The 18,882-nt window shown below is 44.1% G+C and overlaps 1 protein-coding gene across 1 annotated transcript in view; it reads right to left on the reverse strand.

The window, feature by feature from the left end:
• The window catches only part of RAI14 (retinoic acid induced 14), a 138,227-nt gene that overhangs the window by 47,880 nt on the left and 71,465 nt on the right, over positions 1-18,882 (reverse strand). The window contains 1 exon segment of the mRNA XM_021700474.1: positions 7,168-7,298. Within this exon segment, the coding sequence (XP_021556149.1) occupies positions 7,168-7,298 (131 nt within the window).

Raw genomic sequence — 18,882 nt, forward strand, 5'->3', positions numbered from 1 at the left:
GGGGCTCGACCTCAAAAATCCTGACATCAAGAGTCATATTCTCCACCAACTGAGCCAGCCAGGCGCCCCGTCAATGTAGTTCTTAATTTCCAAATCCAAACTTAATTTCCAAATCTAAATTCCAAAATTGCTTATTCTCATCAATTTGTACGACTGTAGTTTCAAGTCTTCCTTCTAAAGTACAATTTTGCAGTAAGATCTGCTCAGCTTTAACATACAACACTATTTCTCTTTAAAAACCCGATGTCTTATGTTACTTTAACGTAATTTACCTTAAGCCCAAATTTTCCATTTTATTTTGTGCATAAGGATTATATATACATATATGTACATGTGTGCATGCTGCGGTCCCTGGAACCCCTCGCTGGGTAAAGCCTGTCGGGAACCTGGGGTCTCACTGTGGAATGTCAAATACAGGAGTTCTCAGTTTGGCCGGCCATTCAAGTCACCTGGGTGCTTTGAAAAACCTCATACCTACCAAACCCCACACCAATTACATAGGTGTCTCTGAGGGTGACGCCAGCATTTTCAAAGCTGTCCAGGTGATTCTAATGGGACTGAAGTTGAGAACCACTGACCTGAAACTCCAATAAGCTCTTGGAGAAGGGAAGGAAACCGTAACTGTGGTGTCATCGCTTTTCTTTTCCAATGTGGGATAGGCTCTATTCATGCTATGATCAACACCTACACTGTCCTCCTTGCCCCCCATACCAACCCCAATCTGCCCTGTCCACTTTTCAAGACCACCTGACATCACACCTCAGGCAGGAAGCAGTTCTTGGCTACTCCGGTGATGCACCATCTCTCCCCAGCTTGAACCCCTTACAGTTAGTATTTTATAGTTTGGCACTTAATCATCCTCCAGCGCTTGCACTGATCTTGTCTTCTCAGCTAGATGCTATGCATTTTGTGGGCTAAGGCCCTATTTCCTTCTTCTTTTGTATACGCTTAAAAGAGTTTGGAACATTTTACATGCAGGGAAGGGAGTACCTCCCAACTGGTAGATTAATTAAACAAACAATTGGGCACAGTTGCAAGGTAGGAACACAAGTTTTATCACCTTCAAAAACCTATGTGACCAAAAGCAAAGTGGATATGCAATAGAGCGATTAAATCCTTCAGTTTATCCCTCTGTCAAATACCAACAGGTTTTATGAAAGACATAGGGTGATTCTGCCTGGAAGGTAATTTCCCAGGGAAGGAGGCTGTGGTTACACATCAAGTACATAGTATAATTTTAGGTAAATTGGTTTGGCAGCCCTGTGAGAGCTGGAGAAAGCAGCCCAGACAGCCTGACTTGATTTCTAAGACGGAACTGCTATATCCCTACTCTGAGAAAACAGGAAAAAAGTGCAACCAGCCTCCAGACACAGAAGCCCTTTATTGTACTGATTTGCAGAATTCAAAGACTACCTCCCCTATTTTATATTTAAGCTCCATGGAGTCATCTAAAAATACTAGCACAAGTTTTTGCTTTCAAAATAAAAAGATCAGGTTTCTGAAATGTGGACTATGTATGCATTCCATACATATATATACATATATATATATATACACACACACACACACACACATACATACATATACACACATACATAAAATGTCTATACACACATGCCTGGGTGGTATTTCTTCAAATACTACAGTCCCAGCAGTGATTTTATTTAGTCTGGTTGTTCCTAAGGCAAACATACATAACTTTAATTAAATGCACATCTAAATGTAGGGGAAAGCATCTGGAAACAATTAGACTGTTCTATGGTAAGAGGTTTTAGGGCAATGATATCCTTCCACATCCTCACCTCCACCATGGAAAGAGAACAGATGGGTCAAGGGAAGCCAAGCTTGACCCCATAAACACAGGCTGCAGCTATAATTCTCTGCCTTGCTCTATTTTGTTCTCTTCTGACCCCAGACAGCACCCTTCTTTTACTTGTTTCTAAATGAATTCCATTCAATTGCTTTCAATTTTTTTTTAACCCCTCTCTGATCAGTTTTAGAGGCAGAAAATTTTCAGACAAAGTTTCTTATCTTTCCCTAAAGGAAATGTGGCAGAAAGAAACTAAAAGTCTGAAGAATTACCAAACCACCCTTCTGGTTATTGACCTTGGGTTACGGAGGCTTCTAGAGAATGTCCACCAAGATGGTGGCCTTTGCCACTTCATTCTTGGGATTTTTCTGGGTCATCTGGTTCTCTAGGTAGTAAAGGCTGAGTATTTCTTTCTTTAGATTGCACTGGAAGCGGGGAAAAGAGAAGAGTCAGGTTGTGACATTCACCAGGATATTTTCCTCTTGAACCCCAAGTTAATCCACTCCTAATTAATTTCCCCATGAGGTATCACTAACAAAGAGTGTTTTCTCCATAACTGTCATGCCGAAAAGGCACATCCACAAATACTGACTGAATGCCTCTTCTCTGCCTGAAACTGTGGGAGACCCCAACACAACAACAAAAATCACGTGATCCTTGTATTCAGGGAGCTTGCTGTGTTATAAGGGATTCAAGCCTTTCAGAAAACAAAAGTTTTTTTAAAGCTGTACAGACTTTTCTGTTATTGTACTTAAGGAACAAGAACAACATATCAAGTTGTAAATCAAGATGCTGGTATTTCAAAGAGAAGAAAATTTTTAAAAGGACTGAGAACATCAAAGAGGAGGTCTTCTGGACTAGACACCAAACCTGGGCAAACATGAGGGGAGAGCAGCGAGCCAACAGCCCCGCCTCCAGGAGAAGGCAGGGCAAGAAAACATTCGATGAAGTAATGGCAGGGCCAGTGGGAGGGCCCGGAGAGCCCAAATCAGGACTGCAGGTTGTCAGGCAAGAGAGAAACGCTGTCCATTACTGAACAGAATTACAAAGTGGGTTAGTACAAGAGCTTGCTAGAAAAGAGGCCTCCAGCCTAATTTGACAGGGAGGTCGATAAGTCAAAGAGTAAACCCAAACGAGTAGGCAGAGAATGAGGCAAGGACCTAACTGAGTGTGTGACTGGCCTTACCCTTTAGAGACAACTGCCAACCACTCTGTACAAGTCCACAAACAAATGCTGGGCCTGCAAGCTCCATGGGGCTGGTGTAGCCAAAAGCTTCAGCAGAGGGGACGCGCTACCTTGCTCTGTCACGGACTCAGGACGGCTCCGAGGAAGTTACTAGTTTGCAACCAACCGATGCATGTGGAGAGAATGGGAAAGGACAAAGGAAAAGTCTCCACAGCTTGAGAAAAATCTTCAAATGGGAGGGAGACACAGCTACACTCGGGCAGGAAAGCACAGATTAGACTAACCCAAATATGGAAGTGCAGACCTCCAGAGTGAGAGGACAGGAGCCAGGGGGACAGCACTGCTTGGGGCTCCTGTTGACAACAGAGCTCTGGGCCTTGCATGATTCCATGATACCAAAGAGGCAGGGGCCATGGTGTCCAACCCCACAGCACCCCTTATTCTGAATACCAAAACTACTAGATTTGAATGAAACTATGCAGCCAGATAGATTAACTCCACGGTGCCTCTGACAATTAAATCCTTACAGTTATCACTTAATAACTTTAATCATCATAAGGAATATTCTAAGCAGAAAAATTAAATGTTAACAGATGATTATTTATGAAAAATCTTCCGCTGAAAAAATAACGACCTTCTCTTCCTTTTTTTTCATAGTTCCTCTAACCTTCTACACAGGAGTCATCAAAGCAAAAAATGGCAGACTTGTAAGTACAAAGGCAAGGGTAGAACTGGTTCTGGAGTTAATTCAGGGAGAGCTAGATCACGTGAGCCTTGGTTTTACCATCTGCCAAGTGGAGGGGGTGATTTTGGTATAACTGCTGTATGCATTTCTGCCATGAAAAGATAACAGAATGAAGAACTGATCTGTGCTACAGCAAGGATGAACTTTAAAAACCTTACACTCGGTGAAAAAAAAAAAAACAACCAACAACACAGACAAGGGGCCCAGCAGTATGATTCCATTTATATTAAATATCCAGAATAGGCAAATTCACAGAGACAGAAAGCAGATTAGTGGTTGCCAGGGGGAGGGGAGGTAGGCTGAGAAGGGTCACTGCTTAGGGAGTACAAGGTTTCCTTTTGGGATGATGAAAATTTTCTGGAACTAAATGATGACGGTTGCGCAACACGGCAAATGTACTTAATGTCAGCGAAATGTGTACTTGAAAGTGGTTAACATGGTAAGGTTGATGTTATATATATTTTCCCACAACAAAAGAGAGAGACATTAACTGCCTGGCCATCTACTCCACCCATAATAAATGTCTTACTAACAAAAGGTACAAATTTATTAAGGTGATCACAATTGTGGCTAAGCTGCTGACCTAAGTTTTCCATCTTCTTTTTAGTGAGGGTTGTCTTGGACAAAACTATCGGAGGTATCTAGCTCCCACCTCTCTGGGAGGGCTGTAAAAGGCTGTCTTGTGCAGGCATCTGCCAAGCTGAGCTGCGAGCAGCAGGAGCCCAGAGAGCTCTAGAGTGGGACAAGAAGCAGTCCCCCACCAAAAATCTCATGGCAGGTTTAGGAGCGTGGTCTCTGCCACTGTGGCTCAGAAAGCACCAACTCCAAGTGCGGTATCCTGGGAAAAGGGTAATTAATGCATTCGAAAAATATTTTTTGAGTATCTATAAGCTGAGCAGTGGGCTAGATGATTTAATTATAGGGATGAGCTAGAAGGTAACAGTCCCTTTGTCAAGGAAATTACAATCTAGACTGCAAGACAGTTAAGAACTAAGAATTATAGAAGGTTGGGTAGGCAACTCACTCAACACGATTATTAGGCAACAACTCAAGCCCACCTGATATTAGACATCTGCCTCCCATGTCAGAATCCACCAGGATTATGGCCCTGGACTCCACACCCAAGAGACCGGCCTCTGCAAAGCTGGGATGTCAAAGAGGCTGATGGTGGGGAGCTCAGCCTGGGGGCTTTGGCGGAGAGGACCAGCCCGGCCCCTAGAGGACCAGACTCTAATCTGAGTGAGAACACTTCCCTCTTCCCCTTGCATATGAACTAGCCTGCTCCCTAGACAGAGCATAGCTCTGTAGGCTATCTTGTGGCTCCCCAAACAATAGAACTAGTGTCTATGCTATGGGACTCAGTGGGTTCCAGGAAGAGGGTTTCATTGACAGAATTTGCTAAAATGTGATGCTCAATCTTGTCCTGAAAATTTGCCCTTTATTCTATCTATCAATCAATCAACCTAGGGTCAATCCAGTTTCTAGATGATGGTTCTCTCTGGTCGAACCTACGTGGGATGCTTTAAAAAATATGGATTCCTGGGGCACCTGGGTGGCTCAGTTGGTTAAGCATCTGCCTTTGGCTCAGGTCATGATCCCAGGGTCCTGGGATCGAGGCCCGAATCCAGCTCCTTGCTCAGCGGGGAGTCTGTTTCTCCCTCTCCCTCTGCTGCTCCCCCTGCTTGTGCTCTCTCTCTCTGTGTCAAATAATAAAATCTAAAAATAAACAAATACATAAATAAATAAAAAGATAATAAAAATATTGATTCTGAACATCTGGAGTGCGCCTGGCATCAATATGTTTTTAAAGTACCCCAGGTGATTCTCAGGCAGGAGCTGCCAGGACTAAGAACCACTCGTTTAGGATAAGAAGGAAAGGGAACTGGATTTATCAAGTACCTACTGGGGGCCACTGTGAGCTCTTTACCTATGCTATCTATAGCTACAGGTGCCCCTTTCATAACCTCTTGGACCTGTTCTGCCCATGAGCATTATGGGCCCTGGGAGCAGCACTCAACCTTGGAGGGACAAGTGATTAGGAATAGATACCCCAGTTTCCTTACCCCTTGGGTCAGATAACTTTGAGGCATACTTTAAACCTGGGGTAAGAAAACTAGTTCTGCAAGAGGCCAGAGAGTTAATATGTTAGGATTTGTAAGCCATAGTCTTTGCCTCAACTCCTCAAATCTGCCTTTGCAGTGCAGAAGTAGCCAAGGCTACTGTAAATAAATGGATTTGGCTCCATCCCACTGAAACTTTATTTACAAAGACAGACTGCGGGCCAGAGTTGGCCAACCCCTCCTCTGAGTCTAAAGAGACTCCCAGAGGTCTTAGCGAGACTGGGTTCCAGCCGCCCACAGCAGTAGCCCATCAGTAACAAACCACATGGGTTCAGGCCTTTCCTGTGTGCTCTTGGGAGCACTGGCTAGAGAAACAGCTCACACTCAAATCTTTATCTCAGAACCTGCTTCTGGAGGCGCCTAACCAAAGTCAGGATCTTGTTTTATATTCATAACTATACTCGTGGTTAAATATTATCATCTCCAATTTAAATGGAATAAATTAAGATTCAAAGACTACACAATTCGGGGCACCTGGGTGGCTCAGTCTTTAAGCGTCTGCCTTCGGCTCAGGTCATGATCCCAGGGTCCTGGGGTCAAGTCCCACCTCGGGCTCCCTGTTCAGCGGGAAGCCTGCTTCTCCCTCTGCCACTCCCCCTGCTTGTGTTCCCTCTCTCACTGTATCTCTCTCTGTCAAATAAATAAATAAAATCTTGAAAAAAAAAAAAGACTACATAATTCATAAGTGATGAAGTCCAGATCAGAAGTCTATTTAGCTACAAAGTCAATGATCTCTCTACAATATGACCAGAGTAAGGATGGATACAGATACAAACAAACACACACACACACACTCAAATCTATAATTCTAATTATGGTGGGCAAGAGTACCACAAATGGCAAATTATAATGCAAAATTCACGCTAGTCATGTAATTACTGATCTACATTAAGGAAGGGGTTTTAAAAAAAATAACAATATAAATAGTAAGGTTTGAGGGTTATGAAAAAAATTACCCTCTTTTATGCTGTTTCGAAAGTAGGACAGAATTCCTTTCCTACCTATCAACTGGTTGCAATCCTGGTGCTATTTCATCTCTGGTGTAATCTTCGCTTACACCTAAAAACAAATATAGCCACCCAAGGTAAAGGTCAGTGTGCAATTTGGAACTTGAAGAGACAGGAACCAGATGAAAATATCCTCTTACACATCTTAACATGAGGGGTAGGAATGGGGGAGGACAGTAATTTCACAAAGTCTCCTTCAAGGCATTTGTGAAGTTCCCCCTTGTGGATCCCAAGGACTCCAGAGAACACTCTCGAGAAGCCAGAATCACTCCAGTTAGAAACCAATCTTTTTAGCTTACGCGGTCTTGCCCTCGCTGTCCTGCTTGGTGGCACTGGCCCCCTTCTTGCCCAGCAGAGAGGCCACCTTCTCCGCATCTCCATTCTCCACAGCCTGTAGCAGCCGGTCATCATTCTTGTTCCACTCGTTGGTCTGTGGAGCAAAGGGGAGATGCAGAGCTAGTGAACAACAGTGGCCACAGTCACACTGACCAGCAGGACCCCGGTCCTCCCGGGCTCCACCCTCCCGTCACTAAAATCAAAACCTGCCCCCAAATCAGATACCTTCCCCGTCACCATGGAGACACTCAAGAAGACCGGTTTCCCAAAGGAAAACATCAACAGTTCAATGGAACAGCAGCTGGTCAGCAAACTCTGAAATAAAGTCACTTCTTTTCAGTGAAGCTGGGAAAATGAAGCCACTTGAAAAGACTTCGAGGCAAGTTTACACATTAGCTTGTTTCCAGCTAAACTCTGACAGCTGGCTCCTCAGGATACTGGCCTTTGACCTGGGCCACAGCTCACTGGGCCCACAGTGTTACAGAACCAAACTGGCCCAGAGCTCAAGGTGACTTGAGGTTTTATTTACACACAACTCTTCGCCTGCTTTCACTGCCACTCTTTCTGGCCTGTTCCCTGGGCCCTGATTTTTGAGCTGCATAAATTTTTGATTTTTGAGTTGTCCGGGCTACCGACTCAACAAGGTATCATCAGGAACAAAACTTCTTCCTGAGCGAGCTATTAAACAGCAAACAGCTTTGAGCAAAGCCTCCACCACTGCCAACCCCCAGCCCAACAGAATCATTCTGTGACCCACAGTCACAATAAAGCTTTCATGTGCATAAAAATTGGTTTTTACTCTTACAAAGGAAAAGAGGAGGTCTCCATGCAAGAGCAAATGGGCCTTGAGTAGAAGGCCAAGAAGTTTCGCATGTGAAAAGGCAGCAGTGAGCCACTGAAGGTTTTGGAACAGAGAAGGGAATAAAATCAGCGATTGAAGAAGAGTCATGGAGAGGTATACAGGATTAATTCAGGGAGAAAAGATCCTGGGGCACATCCTGGGGCCCCTGGGTCACTCTGCGGGCCTGCCTGCCCTCCAGACCTCTCCTAGCTAAGCCCACTTTCTGGCCCCTCCCGCTGTGGATACCAACACCCTTAGAAAGATTCCTTCTCCCTCCCCAAAACTTTCTGCAGGGCTCTCTGCTTCCTTGAGACCTCTGAAGATTAAAAACCGCCAGGCATTTCATTTTAAAGGCTTGGCCATGGACCACTGCATGGAAGCTGACAGACACTGGAAATTTAACAGTTAACAAGAGGGAAATTTTACAGGACTACAACCTTCCACAGCCCGAGGAGCGTGTTCCCAAACTCTCTGCACTGATGGAACTGGGAAACCCAATAGGGCTCCACCTTCTGATACACAAAGGTGGGTCTACAAGATGTCCCAGGCACCCCTCCAACTGCAGCCTAGAGGCGGGGCCTTAGAGAAAGCCACAGGCCATGCAGGAGTAAAATAGAGGTGCACAGGGTTAAGGTAAGAAATTTGCTTTGAGGCTCAGGACAAGACCACTCCCATTTCTTAGGACTCCCTCCTCCCCAGAGCCATCACTGAGTGCGAGAACACAGGAATGAGGAGATAGGTTGAAATGAAAATCAGAAGTCTGTCCTCTAGGCTGCATGAGCCAGAAATCTAGCAGTCTAGATTGATACTTCCATGCTATGGACCTTAAGTCACCCAAACCTCTCAAGCGCCTCAGTTTCCCGAGGCTTTGGACCAGATGACTACTCTGATTCCTCTAAAGCTCAAAAATGCTTAATCTATAAAATGTCCCCCAACCAAACTTTGCTGGAGATTATTCTAGAACAGTATTGTCTTTGTTCATGGAAATGTTTTATATCTGCACTGGACAAACTAGGCAAGTTATCCTCACCCAGGGATGATTTTGTTCCCCAGCGGACATTTGGCAATCTCTACAGACATTTTTGATTGTTGTGACTAGATGCTCCTGGCCTCTAGTAAGTGGGGCCAGGGGTGCTGCTAAACATTCTGCAATGCATAGGACAGCTCCACACCCCCACCCACACCCCAGCAAATAATTATCTGGCCCAAATGGTCATTATCACATTAGCCACATACGGCTACTGAGCACTGGAAATGTGGCTTGTATGACTAAGGAATCGAATTGTTAATTTTAGACTTCCAGAGCCAGTAGCTGGAGGCGATCATATAGAACAAAGCAGCTCTCCAAATATTTTTAATAAGTCAAGAATGTGTCTACGCCAATGTCACCCACACTTCTTCAACTATCAGTACACTCACAAAGATGACATTAGGTTCTATCTTCAATGACAAATCAGGCTTCCTATTGCAGAAGAACACAATACATATACTGCCTCAAGCACAAGCATTTGTTGGTAGAGTAGGAAGCTTTACCTAAGAACGAAATGTAGCAAACACCAAGAAACAGAGTGAAGTTTATTTCCCTCAGACAGCATTTAACAGGCCAAAACAAAACAAAAAATTCATCAAAGTACATTCAGGACCAATGGTTCCTATCTACATTATCCCAAAGCCACATTATTAGTGTTGTCTTTAAGTCCTTCCCTAGTTTAAGCTGACCAGCTTAAAACTGGATTGGGAAGATCAAAAGGGTATTAAACCTCAGAGGATATGACTGAAAGTACTTAAGCAAAGAAAGGCCACATGAAAGGATTTTCCTTTTCAGTGCCGCTAAGGCACTGAACTCGGGTAGAGAAAAATCCGGTTGTAGGGATTCCCTGAAATTCATGTTCATGGGGATCGTCCTTGTATTTTCTCCCATAAAACCATTCTACCCAGTGCTACATTCCATACCAAAAACTCCATGGCCATCCACAAGATGAGATAAAACAGATGTTTAATAAATACTTTTAATGTCAGTGCTCTACTGAGAATCTAGAAGCAAATTCTTCTCATCCACCTCTATCCCTCTGCTAAGTGGTACTAATTTGAAACCAAGCATCAAAAGGAATCTTAAAAAGTTATCTTGCCCAACTCACTGACTCACAGTAGGGTTGGTCAGATAAATAGGTTGTGATATTGTGATATGAGAATTATAGATTTGGTTCTGTCCCTGGTTCCTAGCACTAGAGCTTCTAAAATCCATGAATTTCCTGAGTGATAGGGCTGAAGTGTATCTTTTGTTATTCATAATAAGCCTCTTACATGAGTTAATGACATGACTGGTGGCTAGAAGCCCCTAAATAGCTTCGGATGGGGACTGGTTGCCAAGGGAATTAACCATATTATTAGACGGTTAGAACTTTGAGCCCTAACTCCACCTCCAGGGAGGGGAGAGGGTTTAGAGATTGAGTCAATCAGCAAATGGCCAATGATGTAATCCATTATGCCTATATAATGGAACCTCCATAAAAAGCCTTAACCCACTCTGAAACCACAGGGTTCAGAGAGCTCCCAGGTTGGTGAACACATCGGGGCGCTGGGGGGAGGATGATGCTGGAGAGGGAGTAGAAGCGTTGCGTGTACGCACCCACACACACATCCCCTATCTTGCCCTGTGCCTTTCTTCCATTTGGCTGTTCCTGATTTGTATTCTTTATAATAAACTTAGGAATACTAAGCAGTGTCTGAGTTCTGTGAGCCCATCTCACAAATTATCAAACCTGAGACATGGGCTGTGGGAACCCCCCAACTTCATAGCTCGTTGGTCAGATGTACAGTTGGCCCAGATGTAGATGGCATCTGAAATGGGAGCAATTTTGTGGGACTGGGCCCTTAACTGTGGGATCTGACAATACCTCGAGGTCATTAGTGTCAGAACTGAATTGCATTTTGCTGGGACACCTTGTTGGTGCCGGAAGAGTTGGGAGGATTGGTTGTGGGTATAGAGAAAACCATTTGGTGTCAGAAGTAGATCATATGATAGGTGAAGTTTGAAATTCTGCCATAACAACCCAATGTAATTCACTCATACTCAGGGAAGGCTTCTAGAGACCATCACCACACAAATATCCCATCCCCCCTCACCACTTCCCATGGAAATCCCCTCCTCTAAATGGCACTCCCTCCATAGGGCGGCTTAGCTCTGCTTCCACACTGGGCTCCTGGTCCCCTTAGAATGGTGGTGTCAACCTGCAAGTGGGTTCATCCAACATTTAACAAAAATGAGTTAGGAAAAACCAGCAAACATCAGATGCATCATATTTAATAAAGTTAAATGTTTCATGAAACTTTTGATTATGTATGCATCCTGGGCGGTGATATAAAATATGTATTTTTACTGGGGAATCACAAGAAAAAACATTGGACGACACTGCTTTAGAATGCTCTGTCATCCCATCCGCCAACGAAAAGGCTTCCTTCTAAAGCCTACCTCAAGCCCTGCAGGCTCTTCACGCCTTTCGTGGTGATGTCTCTCTGCTTCTCTCCTCCATGGTGTCCCAGGGGGCCACCTACTCAGTTGCCCGAAGCCCACGGTCTAGACTCAGTAAAATACCGCATCCTGGCCTTTGTTCCAGAGCTGATGTGTGCTTGTCTTGTTTCCCTGTCTTCAGCTCCCTCAAGGCACGACAACAGCCTTTATTTCTTACCCCTCTGGTACCTAACAAACGCTCAGTATCTGTTGCTGATTTTAGCAGGAGTTTCCTCCTCTTGATTAACCTAAATCTCTCATCTTAGCAAATTTTTTTTTTCAATTATAAACCTTTATTCTTTTGCAAACAACTATTTTTTAAATTTTATTATGTTAATCACCATACATTACATCATTAGTTTTTGATGTAGTGTTCCATGAGAAAACAATTATTTAATCATGTTTCTGGGTTTTTTTAAATAGGCTAAATAAATCCAGCTCCCTTAACTTTTCTACTCCCTTAAATATTCTAAAGCCAATTTTCCAGTATTTTAATCATGGGTACACTTTCTCCGAACCTCCTCATAACTAAGGAGACAGGTCTTATCAATTCATCGGGGTGAACCCAGTGTCTCCCAGTCACGAGAATCACTGGTTAAATGTGCAGAGTCTCATGCCTCATCCCAGAGACTCTGATCCCAGAGATCTCAGTCAGCGCCCTGAACTCAGGTTCAAGTGCACTCTTTGATTCTTGGTCCAAGTTTTGGGACAAGTGGAATCTATGCAAAGGCTACCCACAGAAGCATTAAGGAAGGGGGTGGGAGAAGAATAGAATTCTTCACTTTTTCCTCATAGTACTAAATATTTTGTCTCCCACAAAAGCTTAATACATACTGTGCTTTCCCTACAAGCTGCATGGGCAACTTGTGTCTAAGATGTGTATGAGAATTTTAACAAAGGCATTGCTCATAATAGGCAGAAATGAAAAATAATCAAATGTCCAATAACAGAAGATAAATTACAATCTATCAAGCAATGGAATGAACAAACTACAACTGCACACCACAACCTGGAGAGATACTAAAAACAATATGGCTGAAAGAACAAGACACAGAAGACAATAGCATGCTGCACGTAGACAAAAATGAAAACAGGGAATATGAACCCAGATCATTTAGGGACGCATGTTGGGATGGTAAAACTATAAAGAAAAGCAAGGACGAGGTTACCTTACAAATCAGAATAGTAGTTGGAAGGGGGGGTATGCCATTTGATGAGGGAGGGACACCGGGGAGTATTCTAGGGTCCTGGGCTCTAGTTCGTGACCTGGTTAGTGGCTCCACAGAAGTGCACTTATCTCTAGATGTGATTTATTACCCACGCACACACACACACAGTTTAGAAAGAAGGCTCGTGGTTCACTTTCTGGTCAAATCAACAGTGTGCCAAGTGCCTTTGGACGTTTTGTGTTCTCACTTGCTATTTCCTCATGTCTAAAATGAAGGCAGCCTGGAGCCAAAATCTGCTTCTGGAAGAGGTCTCACAAATCCCTTTGAGAATCTGCTGAAGTTATGGACTCTCCTCAGAATAATGCACAAACTTGCAAGAGCTTGCATATAATTCATAAAGGTCTCTGGCTTAAACCCTTATCCCCAGTCCATCCATAAGCCAAAGTCAAGAACTCCTGGTGTAGAATGAGGGACCGGCTTCAGAGGTTAGTGCTTTTGAGTTGGAATTCCAGCTCACCACCACCTCCCGCCTAAGTGGTCTTGAGCAGGTTATGGGCGTTTCCTTATCTGTAACATGGGAGGGATCTCACTTCCTTGCAAGTTACGCTGAGAATTAAATGTAATGTCCGTGAAGGGCCTGGCACGTATTAGGCACTCAGAAAACGGTGACTGTTATTACTGACTTAGATCTTCCGCACTGTTCCTTCATCACTCATGCTCTATGAATCCTTTAATATTTACAGCTTAGGACTGATGGTCCATTACCTTTTCAGAGGCAGGTAATGCCTTCATGCAAATTTAAATTTATAAATTTTCTACTGTAGTTCCTAAAAATAACATTTTAAAGGGCCTTAGAGAAAACATTCACAGACGTGAAATTAACTATTTTATTGCACATGGCTCAGTTTTCCTGAGCATCTGTTTAAACAGATGCTCTTCCAACAGAGCACATTTAGGCCACATTTGCAAGTTCAGGAAGCCATATGTCATGCTCCAGAGACATGTGTAATGTGTCAGCTATGAAGGGCAGCACGTGGGAAAGGCAGACCTTACCTTCAATGGAAGCTCCAAACAGTCCTGCTAATTTATCACAAATGAGATTTTCAATGGCTGGCCTATAAGTTTCCTATTCATCAAATCATTTCCAAATGACTCTACCTGCTTACGAGTTTTCCCTTGAAGCTCGGCCTTTGGAAAGACTTGCCTGCCTCCAGACACCATGTCAACCGCGTGATGAACGCTGGGGCTTTGGCAACTGGCAATGTCTGCTGTTGGCCAGACATGGCATCACCTTCTTTTATTTTGGTTTAATCATTGGGAACTGAAAAACCAGTGGAAGCTCAGTGGTCACAGACATCTGGCTAGTAGGCAGGTTTGAGTTTGGAATATGTCAACCAAAATAATCCAGAGGCACAGAGCGATCTAGGAAGAGAAAGAGTTTCTTTGACTTTTGTTAGGAAAGACACTAAAACCCTAATCATCCACAATTAGCATAGCTCCTGTTGTATGGCTCGGCAGCCATTTGGAGGAGTCTACTTGAGAGATTATCTTTGGAAATGCTGCATTTCTCTCTCTAGTTTACGAAGTGCAGGCTGTTTTGCCAATATAATCAGTAAGTCTAAGATGGAAGTTACACAAAGGAGACAGTGTTTTCACTGGGAAGTTTTCAGATTAGTACCATCCAGGAAAAAAAAAAAGAGCACACACCTCATATTTCAGGACAGAGGACAAGAAACCAGCAAGCTACAGGCCCAAACGATATTTTCCCATTGACTGTATAGAAAATTCCATAGCTGTCACATTCATTCATTCACCCAATAACTATTTTGTGCTTTTTACATAGTTGGCATATTCTTTACTGAATTTTCCATATAGTTTCCATATAGATAAACTAAGGCAATAGGAGAAATATGCCAACAAGACAAAACAGGATATGAGAATGATAAAGTGAGCCACGTGGTGAATCAGCACAAAAGAAGGGAGGGTCAACTTTCATGTAGGCAGATAGGGAAGGTTTTTTGACTGATAATGAACTACACCTTGCAATGAGTAATATTTAGGTTAATGGAGAGAAGATGACACACAATGAATGAAAAATACGAGATATATTCAGTAAACAGTGAGTTGATCCAAGAGAGGCCTTGGAGTCCATGGAATACCAAGAAAGTTGCCAGTACATCATGACATGAACACTGCACCATTTTACCAAGCCCAGCAGTTTCATAAAGAGCTTTCCAATGTTAGTTACTTCAGACCAATACTCAAGAAGTTCATCTAAGGGGCGCCTGGGTGGCTCAGTTGGTTAAGCGACTGTTTTCGGCTCAGGTCATGATCCTGGAGTCCCGGGATTGAGTCCCGCATCGGGCTCCCTGCTCAGCGGGGAGTCTGCTTCTCCCTCTGACCCTCCCCCCTCTCATGTGCTCTCTCTCTCCTCTCATCCTCTCTAATAAATAAAATCTTTAAAAAAAAAAAGAAGTTCATCTAAAATGAGTTTGCCCTCTCCCTACATCTTTACTTCAGATTATTCATACATGCAGGTTACACGTCTCTGCTATCCACCCTGAAGTCCATCACCTTTCCCTTAATGGACTGCATCAGTGATTCCTGAGGTCTTTCCACAGAAATGCTAAATTCTGTGTCATGGACATAATACATAATTCTAAACACCTCCATCCAGAAACACGCTGGTCTCCCTGCCCTTCCCCCTTCACCAAGGCACCCTACTCATGTTTCCTGCTGTCCCTAGCTCTCCCTAGCACCTGGACCAGGTTCGTTCCCCTTGTTAGGCTCGCTCATCCTTCTCTTCCACAGCACTCAGCACGACTGTAATTAAATAGTATTTCTAAGTATCTTTAGCGGTCTGCGGACCTCCCACCGGACTAGGAGTCCCAGGGCATGGCCAATGGCCAGCATCTGTCTTGTTCACCACTAAACCCCTGGCCTCCTGCCCACTGCCTGTCAGATGGTAGGGGCTCAATTCAGAGCTGTTCGTTGAACAGCTTTGTTTTCCCCCTACTTCTTGGGAGCCACTATAGATTGAAACCCTTCCCACTGCTGCCTTTGTCGCAGTCCACAAATGTATTGAAAGTCTCCATAATCCTACCAAATTCGTTTCTTCCAATATGCTGACCAATGTTAAAACGTTGTATTTAAAAATTATGCCACAGGAGGTAAAAGCAGTCTCATGGGGGCAGAGGGAAGTCTCGGAATAGGTCAAACCACCTTTACCCTTCAGGGGGAAAACATGATTCCAACCAATTCAATGGAGTTGAAGCACTCATTTATGTGGTGTTTGGGGGATGGTAAGGGGCCAGATACTCTGTGAAGTCCCAGGCAGAAAAAGATGGACATGCAGTAATATCAGCTCTAAAAGAGTTCATAACTTTTTTTTTTTTTTTTACGACTTTATTAATTTGAGAGAGAGCAAGAGAGCATGAGCAGGGGCTGGTGAGGGTGGAGGGGAGAGATAGAGAGAGAAGCAGGCTCCCCACTGAGCAGGGAGCCTGAAGAGGGGCTCAATCCCAGGACCCTGAGATCATGACCTCAGCCGAAGGCAGACGTTTAACTGATCGAGCCACTCAGGCACCCCAGGAATTCACAACTTCTGAGAGCAGAAATGCATCCAGTAAGTACTTACATTATTGCTTGTCAGTGCTAGATCAGTGCTAGGAACTAAGTCCTATGAAAGCTCAGTGAGGATACTATTACTACTAAACAATAGCTAAAAACGTATAGTCTTAGGAACCGTACTACATTATAATTTAACCTTAAACAATGATCCTATGAGGTAGGTACCATTAGCCCATTTTACAGATGAGCAAACTGAGGCACAGAGCAGTTAAGAAATGTGTACAGTTACTCCCTATACAGTATAGCTGGTTCTCTCAGGAAGAGAAAGCTAAAGAAGTTCGATTTTTTTTTTTTAAGATTTTATTTATTTATTTGACAGAGACAGAGATAGCAAGAGCTGGAACACAAGCAGGGGGAGTGGGAGAGGGAGAAGCAGGCTTCCCGCTGAGCAGGGAGCCTGATGCGGGGCTTGATCCCAGAACCCTGTGATCATGACCTGAGCTGAAGGCAGACGCTTAACGACTGAGCCACCCAGGTGCCCCAAGAAGTTCGATTTAAAGGAAAATGAAGGAACTTTTGAGAATGAGCAAGATTTCAGTGTTTATAGCCTGAGGCTAGCAAAGGAGCCAGTGAATGAGGGAAACAAAGGAGTGAGGAGTGGAAGTGAGGATTCAACCAGGCAGAAGACTGATCTTTGTACATGAGATGAGAGTAAAAGAGGAAGAGGAGGATGAGCAGAGATACATGGGAGAGGAAGTCCATTTGTTTTCTGGCTTCTGTTTTCTTGGGGAAGCAAGAGGCAAAGTGTGCAGGGTCCGTGATGGGCTAAGAAGCTTGAACAATGTTCCCAATAGCTCAGGGTTGGGGGGGCGGGTGATGAGAAAGGAAACCCACTTGAAATGAATAAAGGGGTTTTCGAGCACTCCTGGAAGTCCAGCCAAGAGTAGGAATTGTAACTCTGTACACAGACCAACTGGTAGTGTTGTGTGATTTTCCACTGGAAGCCCTGGGAGGGACAGAAGTAAGGGGTAGTCTGCTGGATGACTGAAGACTGGAGAGACGGGTGAAGCGAACATTCTGGGATCAAGAGCATGGGAGGTGACAATGAGCAGGTATGTGGAAGATTGTGGGATCAGGGATAAGAATGAGGTCTAGGACGCAGTCCCATAGATCAGAGGTAGGTTGGCAGAGGAGGCATTTATATGAATGTTAGAGTTCCCAGAATGATGGCAAAAAGGAAAAATTGGAGCTGCGAACCGAAATCCTGGAGAAAGATCAGGAAGCAACCTGGAGGTCCCCAAAAGATGGTGAAGGACGTGAGATGAGGGTGACCCAGCATAACCACAAAGCAGTGACTGTCAACAGAGAAAGGAGTCATGAGGTCAGAGAGCGAATGGGTCACACCTTATAAATGGCTTCTTGTGATTTGCTGAGTTTCTACTATGTGCTCCTCCCTTCCAGGTGCCGTGAAGAATGGATTTAAGTCACTATAATCACCGACACTGGGTTGAATAGTGTCCTCACACAATACTCACGTCCACCCTGAACTTCAGAGTGTAGCCTTATTTTGAAATAGGGTCTTCGCACATGTGATCAAGTTAAGATGAGGTCATCATGGGTTAGGGTGGGCCCCAAGTCTGGTGAAAGGTGTCCTTCCAAGGACAGAGAGAGAAGAAGACATGGAGGAGACAGAGAAGAAGGCCAAGTAATGCCAGAGACACAAATCGGAGTTTGCTGCCACTAAGCAAGGACTGCTGGCAACCACCAGGGGCCAAAGAGGCAAGGAAGGAGTCTTCTTGGAGCCTTTAGAGGGCGGATGGCCCTGTTGCCACCTTGATTTTGGACTTCCAGCCTCCAGATCTGTGAGAGAACACATTTCTCATGGTTATTTAAAGCCACTCGGTGTGTGGCAATTGGTTATAGCAGCCCTAAGAATTAACGAACTATCCCAGGAGGTGGGTATTATCATTCTCATTTAACTGACAAGGAAACTGAGGCCCAGACAATAGAAGAATCTCACCCAAAGTTATAAGGCCAGAAAGCCAAAATTCACAGCCCAGACCTTCGGTGCCCTTTCTACTTCAGTCCTGCCCCCCACCCCACCTGAGCCCCCCACTCCCCCGGATGCCCATCACGCGAAGGAAGGCCAGGCAGAACCCAGATCACAGTGTGGTGGGCTGCATGGGCCAGAGGGCAGGACTGCAGTCTGGTGACACTCTGACCAGGAATTCCAGGCTCTAAGTCCATTTTAAATGCAGGAACCACCCCTAAAGCAGATATTATTAGACATGAAATTTGTAGTCCTACAAAAGCATTTAAAGCATGATTATTTACTTTGCAAGCATGTTCACACAAAGGCTTCCTTGAGCAGTAAGCTCTTTTATGATTTTAATATAGTTTATTAGTTAATTATATATATGTGGGTGTAGGTATACGTATTATACACACACACGTAAGTGGGATTTGATTGACTGAAAGAAATATTCACTGCTTAAAGGGAGGTACATGCATAACAATGACCATCTCAAGGCCCAAGCAAGGCTTTCCTTGCACACAGATGCTTGGAGACATGTGTGGCTAGAATTCA

Source organism: Neomonachus schauinslandi, chromosome 7 (assembly GCF_002201575.2).
Source record: "Neomonachus schauinslandi chromosome 7, ASM220157v2, whole genome shotgun sequence".
NCBI classification, from domain to species: domain Eukaryota; kingdom Metazoa; phylum Chordata; class Mammalia; order Carnivora; family Phocidae; genus Neomonachus; species Neomonachus schauinslandi.